Raw genomic sequence first — 8,558 nt, 5'->3', positions numbered from 1 at the left:
CATATTCTTCGTCATATACTACGAGTTTCACGTCAATCAGAATTACCTCAAATCAACAAGATTGTTTTTTATTTATTTCGCAAATTGCTAATTGTGGTGACTCTTTCTCCGAACGGTGCATTCTCGCGCCGTAGGCATATGGTTGGTGTTTTGCAAAAACAAAAACAGTATTGGAACCATAGTCCTCCTGCGAATGGTCGGTTGAATTGCGCCATCAGAAAGCACTTGATCTTGCAAAATGTAAAGTACATTTCATTGCGTATTACTAATAATCACGTGGTACTGCTAATTCGGGTTATAGCCTACTCTGCTTGTCAATTTAATATCACCGAGGAGGCTCTATGGATTTTGAAAATTATATCCATACTAGCGAAGTCAATTATCTCTTTTATGTTGGAGCAGGGTTGTCAGATGGCTTTTGAGAAAAAGAGTCAAAAAGGGCCAAATATTAAAGACAAAGGGCCGTGGAGCCAAATAAATTCTTTTCGGGCCAACTGCCTTTAAAAAGGCCCAAAGGGTCAACCATTTTCGTAATGGTACACCCTTCTAATGTTTACTCAACACTTTTATAAAGCAGTCCATACGCAATACCGAATCTGTCATAATCCTAATCTACAAGTAAATGAGCATTGGCAAGGCGGCATGTTAAGGAATTGCGTAGCATGTATACAATTATAAATGCGAAATCTCATCCGTCATTTAAAGCGACCATTAATGTTAAAGTTCTTCAGTCAGTTGTACGAAGCGAGACAGTATAGCCTTGTTTCGAGTGCTCCTCTGAGAAGCGCATCAAGATACAACGTCCTTGACGGAATTACTTTCTTGGATTCAATTTCAACAAGAGCCCAGACTCTTTGCTCACAACGGTATGTCGTGGACAGGGCCGGGGACATTGACTCGAGTAGTCGAATCTGAAGCGAGTATTAATTTATTGATTCGAGACGGGCAATGAGCGATGATTTTTTCAAGTACTGAAATTCGGCGCTTCTTGCCACTGCAGCGTTCTTTTCACTCTCTCCTATCCGCTGTGGAACAACAATGCCATATCACGTGGCCTATGGTATATAACCCAATGTCTATCGTACATTAACTCAGATGCGCATGTGTGATATAAAACCTGCTATTTGATTTATCCGTACAACATATTTGGAAAAGGCAACTGTCGTCTGTTGAATTGCTAGTCAAGAACTCACTTAGGACGTTCGTCTCAGCTATACTGCCAGTTTTCTGGAATAGCAACATAACTGGAATACTGTTGGTATACCAGCATACACGTTAAAAGTTTATCAACGCAACTCGTGCTTCTCTCAAATGCGTAAGCAGTGACTAGAATTCTAGTAATCTAGGTCGTAGGACCTACATTGCATGGTGGGTAACTGCCGTTAGGCCACACTTGTCTGTAGTAGGCCTAAATAATGGTGTGAACGTGAGGTTCACGTTCGCGTTTTGTGTGTGAGCCTTGGTAGGTTCTGCACTGTGAACCTTTTTCATATATTACAATTTTCGCTTCATCGTAACATCTTTGGTTGAAATTTATTTCATTTCAACTGGTGGCCACTGTGTGCATGGCGCTGGCAGCATAAAAATCAACATTAAACGAGCATGCACCTTGACAATCTCAGAAATTTTACTTGCTTTGTAAGAAAAGTTTGCTCGAAATATCTAGCTTTCCGTTTGTGAATATTTAGTGACTCTCTGCTGTGAGCTTCACCCGCAATCACACAACATTAAAGAAGAGTTCTCGACGACACGTGTCGGAGGAAGAATATCGCTCCCACCGTAACAAACTTGTTGACTAACACGCATATTCTTCCATGCGTTGTGGAATTTGTTCTCGCAACAAAGCCATATATTTGAGTTTATATTTTGTAATGTAATACCCTCCCCTAGATGGTAATTGACTTCTTGGATATGGCGAACAAAACCACTTGCGTTATAATCGCCAATCAAATAATAATCAACAACAACGACAACAACAACAACACAACATCAGGAGTGTTGTAATGCATGTAGGTAGTCAGCGAATTATGCTTATTTAACCAATCAACGAAATTCTTATCGTTGTTTGGTGTAAAACATCTAGCCGGTGTACGGGGTCAATCTTAATTTCATGTTTATTGTATCACAAAACCAAATCCGTGCGATTGGGGTGTTGGCTATACTGCTGTGTAACTTGTGTTAAGGGGTAATATCGGTAGCAACAGAAACCCGTTTTACACTCTGCTCAATACCAACGTTGCAATACACATACGCCGAATACAATGTCCGGCGTGACCTAGACCGTGAAGTCGTAGGCTTATATTCCCATGCAAGTCCTCGTCGAAATTGCTGGCAAAGCTACGGAAGATATTGATTTTATGGGATCTTAAGATCATTCGATTGTACCAGTTGATACATTTGGTGACATTTAAAACTTCAATGTGTACTTCAGCATTACGGCATTACGTGGCCCGAGTCGTCGCTACGTATCGTGAACAGTAGTATACTAATTTAGGCCACCACTTCACTTAAATGTAGGGTTGGAATTAGCAATATGACGTCCCGTGACGTCATGAGGTTCACGTTCGCATTCGCACAGAACCTTTCAAAAAGGTTCGCGCTCACACGAACCAGAACCTTTTAGAGGTTCACACCATCCCTACTAAAGATTTCGTTTATAACCATTTATTTTCACGTCGCTTGCTTCCGTTTTCCAGGCGAGTCTGCTGTTTGGCATAACCGTTGTCATTATAGCATGATTCACGCATTTGACTTAATCGCCATAATCACAATCTTATATTTGGCCATTGATATTATTTGCTGTCATCCGGATGACGTAAATGGATTTTGCTCAAGCGTTAAAGATATGCACCTCCAGTGTGGTAATCGCGGAAATGGCGAGACACAATCCATTCTGGAGCGGCGTGGTAAGGCTGGTCCTAAAGGGGATAGAGGAGATAAAGGACAAGACGCTACGATCGATCATGATGAGTTGGAGCGGGTGGTTCAAGCTAATATTCAAGGTATCGTGACGATGGTGGTTCGTTCAGTTTCTTCTTTAAATATCGAAGTATAGCATCTTATAATATCGAGACTATGACCATCAGGTAACGCTTAATTACTTACGATATTTTTTTCATCGTGTGTGTGTGTTTGTATGTGTACTTGTGCGGCAGTTGAAAACAGACGACCGATTCCGATGTGATAAGCAGGAATTGATTACCATCTCCTATTTCAGATGGTATTGCTGAGGCCATGCAGAGTTACACTGACCTGAAGGAAACTGTCGACCGCCAGTCCAGAGAAATTGAAATATTGCGGGACGGTACAGCAGCTTCAAACTATGAATGCATATAAAACTTCGTTTGTTTTATTACATACTATAGAATCACGGCACAGAAGAACGACGGATTGCAGCAAGGTTGACCCAAATTCGTACAAGTCCGGCAACGAAAGTCGAGGAGTGTTCGAAATTTATTTGCCAGTCAAATTCCAGGCGTCGTGCGATCTCAGTACTGATGGCGGAGGATGGACTGTAAGTATGAACTATTCATATTTTCCCAAATGATAAAATTCCATTTCTTCAAATTCTAATCTGTCCTCGTTGCTCGCACTAATCTCTGGTGACTATGATGTCCGCATACACAGCCTTAAATATGTACGAATATATTCACATGTGGTAATAAGGAAGTATTCCTAATTATACGAGTAGTTTTGCCCTATATATGCACTGTACTTACTCAAGTGGTTATGATTTTAGGTCATTTGTACTTGGTCATCAGTTTTCCGCAGATAAAACTTGGCCAAGAACACTCACTACATTTTTACATAATTGGACTTCGCTTCTTAGCAGTGTTGGGATCAAGTCACTACCTTCGAGTCACGAGTCATTTCGAGTCATTGTACATTTTGACTCGAGTCAAGTCAAGTCAATCGAATTTCGTAGGTGACTCGAGTCAAGTCAAGTCAAGTCACGAGTCAAGTCACAAATCAAGTCAGATTGCCTTTTCGAAGTATGAGGCATGCTTATGTCATTGCATTTTGCTAGCTGTCTAAAATACAGATTGAGTGGTCATTGATTCTGAACCAATGAACGAATATAGAGTTAAATATGCACGCAAGAAGGCGCTGTATCGCTCACATATACGTAGAAATGATAAACTACGTAAGTAATTTAATAGCCTCAGTTTATAGTTACCAGCCAAATAGAGAATAGAGAAACGAATTGGTAAGATGCAATACGTTACCCATTTACAAATTGATATGATACAATTCGAGCCTGCGCCAATGGTTGAGGATTATATAAACTATATTCGAATTCAATTTCATTAAAACATGAGGTTTGGTTAATGTAAGAACAGAGAACAGAAATAGGCATTTTGCTAATAAATGACTTTACTATTCTAGTTTACGATAGCGCAAGCTGTAAGCTTCGATCACTTCGTTTGCAGTCAATTTATTATTGAGAGAACAATGGGGGCTCAGTAAAACGCACGATCATTGAATGATTAGTCGCTTTCACAGGTTGCAACAGCGTTTCGCGAACAATCCGACCACACGCAAGACACAGTGATTTATTTCGACATCGATTGCTTGATGACTTGAAATTGACTCGATAATTTTGCTCCGAGTCACGAGTCAATCCACAGTTCTGTTACGCCGAGTCAATTCAAGTCAAGTCATTTTAGCAAAGTGACTCGAGTCAAGTCAAGTCATACGAAAAAGGTGACTCGAGTCACCCAACCCTGCTTCTTAGGCTATTCTTGTCCTTGAGTAGACATTTACGACAGCACTTCTACGTCTATACTGGAGCATAGCAACGATTACACCTTTGATCAGTTCTGAATGTAAACGTAAAAGTAAATTCGAAATTGAACAAGCCCGAAGTTGTGTTTTATCGTGAGATTATCATCCATATACGACAATGGCGAATTGACACCGAAAGCTCCACTTGAACCTTTGGATATACTCAAATTAATCAGGTGATACAAAGACGCATGGACGGAAGTGTGGATTTTTTTCGAGGTCATTCCGAATACGTCACTGGATTTGGAGATGTTGCAGGGGAGTTTTGGATAGGTAGGTTGTTGTTTTGTTGTTAATATTAAAATACGGTGATCGGCTACTACGGACCTTTTACATCAGGTCTAGAGAGTCAAGAAATTCATCAGTGTTACATTTACAAACGTCTGCCGGTGGGGATAACTAATTCAGCCACTGTTAGTAAAATCCGTGGTTACACTTGTGATCCGGGCCGTTATGCATAGATCCTCGGCTGTCGTCTTCGAGTGATCGCGTTGGGTCGAATAGCGTTCGCAATCATTCAAAAAGTGCTCGAGCGTCTCGCGATATCGCACGGATCGCATAAACCCGTGTCGTTGGATAGGTATAGGTAATGTCGCATTTAAAGATATCGAACAAATCTATTACCTGATAAATTTCGGAATGTGCACTCCCTGTCTAGTGCTTGATATCCGTCTCCACAGCAGTGTAATACAGCGACACTAAATTTAGGCCCATTACGAACTCCAAAGTCGGCCCGAGGCATTAACTTATTCGTGCCTGCTACTCCCTGCAGTGTCCCGAGCTGATTATTGATATGATTCATGAGCATAAAAAATATATCATAGCCCTGTCCGACGAGGATTTAGATATATATTCAGTAGGGATGGTGTGAACGTGAGGTTCACGTTCGCGTTCTGTGTGTGAACCTCGGAAAATTTGAGGTTCGCGTTCACAACAGAACCTTGGTAGGTTCTGCACTGTGAACCTTTTTCATATATTGCAATTTTCACTTCATTATAACATCTTTGGTTCAAATTTATTGACTTTCGACTGCGGGCCACTCTATGCATGGAGCTGGCAGCATAAACATTCAACACTAAACGAGCATGCCCCTGACAATCTCAAAAATTTACTTGTATTGTTACAAAAGTTTGCTCGAAATATCCAGCATTCCGTTTGTGCATATTTAGTGTCTCTGTGCTGTGAGCTTGACCCGCAATCACATGACATCAAGAGCGAAATACACTGTATTTTGTCAGCAAATGATCCTTGTTCAACCAATCAATGAGATTGATATCGTCTTCTGATGTAAAAATCTAGCAGGCGTACGGGGTCAATCTTGACTACATATGTATACTGTATCATAAAAACCAAATCCGTGCGACTGGGGTGTTGGCTATACTGCTGTATAACTTGTTAATCGGTAGCAAGTATAAAAACCCATTTTACACTCTGCTCAATATCCATGTGGCAATACTCAGACGCCGAACACATTGTCCGATCAGGTCGAAATTGTTGGCAAAGCGACGCAAGATACTGATTTTATGGGATTATTATATCATTTGTTGCCCCAGTTGATACATTTGGCGACGTTTCAAACGTCAATATGTACTTAAGTACTGAGCTATTATGTGGCCCCGAGTCGTCGCTCGGTATCGTGTACAGTAGATTAATATAGGCAATCACCTAATTGAAATATGGGGTTGAAATTACCAATATGACGTCACGTGACGTCATGAGGTTCACGTTCGTGTTCACACAGAACCTTTCAAAAAGGTTCACGTTCACACGAACCTGAACCTTTCAGAGGTTCACACCATCCCTAATATTCAGTCGAAATATATATACGTCAGAAAGATATATAATAATTTGTTTTAACAGCAGCAAGTAGCATTTACCGTAACATATGAACTCCGATTTAGTAACTCAGTTTCTCTCATTTTGTCTGGGGTTGATTCGTGAATAAGTTAATGATAGTTAATTGTTTCGTTGGGACGTAGCGTGTAAATGTGGGTCCTCGTCGAAGCTCACCACGAGAATGGTGGGTGCTGTTTGGCTTAACCTTTGCTGTTAATTTACCTGTGGTTATCTATGGCCATTTAAAATTCGCAACCATGATAAGTGCCCTTCCAAGGCTTCTACCCTTTTAATTTTACCGATTTTGTTTTCCCAAGACTCTTTCTTCGGTGACTTCACGTAATTGTGAGCGAATTTTGAAATATATAAATCCGACAATGGCTTACAAGGATGTGGGAAGAAACGCGTATAATGATTCCATTGAACGAAATTAATTTGAATAGGGCTGGACAACTTGTACAATATACTGCAGATGGGCGACAATTTCCAATTGCGAATCGACATGGAGGATTGGAGTGGAGTGAAAAAATTCGCGAAGTATTCGTAAGTGCCACATTGCGTAACTGGGCTTTGTTTTTTTAAGCTTAATCGTGTATAATCACAACATCCATTTACCTATCAGGGAAACGAAGATAAACTTAACCTACACCTACATTTGGCAATACATTCAACTCATAGTGAGTTGATACATCAGTGAGGGGTGACGACATGACCCATTACCATACAACAACTAGATCTCCACAGGCATTCCATGCATTTTGTCAGAATTACCAATGATAAACGTTAGTGCTTAGCATACATTTGTTGAATGGTGGTGTTCCATGCGTGTTCATGCGTGTTCCATCAGTCCCCGATAGCAGCACTTCAAGCTGCGAATCTGCGTCTTGGCGTCGTGTTGAGCTTATGTCTGCAGCCCGGCGGGTTCGATTCCCGCTGTCGGAGGTTTGTCTGGGCTCCTCATCCGCCATGCCGCCGTTCAAACGGCGACAAAAATAGAGAAAGACCCGATCAAGAGTGTATTCCAGAAAAAAGAGAATATAAAGATCAAAAAGAGTGGCTGACTCAGTCATTCCCGACCGCGGCTCCAAGAGCCGCATTTGGCTCTAAGGTAGCCTTCTTGCGGCTCTGATGCAGTGGCGTATCCAGGGTGGGTTTTAGGGGGTCGGAACCCCCCCCTTTTCAAAATCCTAAAAATTGATGTAAAATATAGCCTCTAGTATTTGCTAATTTATTAGTTTAACATATTCGTTTTTACGTATGAGAAGGCGAATATGGCGTGTTAATGTTATTTAAGGGGACTAAAACCCCTAGCAAATCTTGGAATCATGCACCGAATTAGTCGAAAGGATAAAATAGGTCGTTATATTTCGCTAATTCCATACGAATTCTGCGCTTGTTCAGCTACATTTCAGCAGTAGTTGCTGACGTTCTCAACTTTCTTCCCTCGATTTCTCTCTCGCCTTGCTAAAACGAGAGACGCATTTTAGGAAAATCTAATCTAATTGGCCGACGCGATACGTAATTGCAAAGACGAAGTTGTCGGCAATCAACAGCGCCCGCGAATTCGCTGCGCCTGCTCGCCTCGAAATCCTAATTAAGAATTGCACGGCGTGTTGATCGATCAGCGAGACGCAGACACGGCGGCACCGGTACGACAATGCTATTCTCAAATCCACATTGTCTTCGCGATTATTGGCGAGAAATGGTCTACGATTGACATTCACATTTCAAAATACAAGCCTAGCAATCCACGTTCCCGATTATTAGGTGGCTTGCTGGCGTCCAAATACAGGCCTGTGTTGTCGCTGAACGGGAGAATTGAGTAGGCCTAGTAGTAAAGTCAACCTAATTATATCGGCTGACTAGTTTCTCTGTCGATCAAGTTATTATTATCCCAGTGTGTACTCTGTATTAATTGACTGACTTGCGTATTTGCA

The 8,558-nt window shown here is 41.3% G+C and overlaps 1 protein-coding gene and 1 long non-coding RNA gene across 3 annotated transcripts in view; one reads left to right on the top strand and one right to left on the bottom strand.

Annotated features, from left to right (window-relative positions):
• The window catches only part of LOC145439715 (uncharacterized), a 129,356-nt gene that overhangs the window by 69,838 nt on the left and 50,960 nt on the right, over positions 1-8,558 (bottom strand). The window lies entirely within an intron of this gene.
• Positions 1,461-8,558, top strand: part of LOC145439693 (microfibril-associated glycoprotein 4-like) — a 62,309-nt gene continuing 55,211 nt past the window's right edge. The window contains exons 1-5 of one of the 2 annotated variants that reach the window (XM_080317249.1): positions 1,461-3,002; positions 3,218-3,304; positions 3,366-3,514; positions 4,962-5,058; positions 7,065-7,164. In XM_080317249.1, coding sequence (XP_080173375.1) covers positions 2,735-3,002; positions 3,218-3,304; positions 3,366-3,514; positions 4,962-5,058; positions 7,065-7,164 — 701 coding nt within the window. In that variant the 5' untranslated portion in view covers positions 1,461-2,734. The remainder of the gene's footprint in view (positions 3,003-3,217; positions 3,305-3,365; positions 3,515-4,961; positions 5,059-7,064; positions 7,165-8,558) is intronic. The other variant, XM_080317247.1, reaches the window with a different exon arrangement.

The sequence above is a fragment of the Botryllus schlosseri genome, chromosome 5, assembly GCF_051294905.1.
Source record: "Botryllus schlosseri isolate E-star chromosome 5, Bs_hap1, whole genome shotgun sequence".
In the NCBI taxonomy this organism is placed as follows: domain Eukaryota; kingdom Metazoa; phylum Chordata; class Ascidiacea; order Stolidobranchia; family Styelidae; genus Botryllus; species Botryllus schlosseri.
The sequence above is the reverse complement of the archived record's forward strand: the minus strand, read 5'-3'. Positions and strand labels throughout refer to the sequence as shown.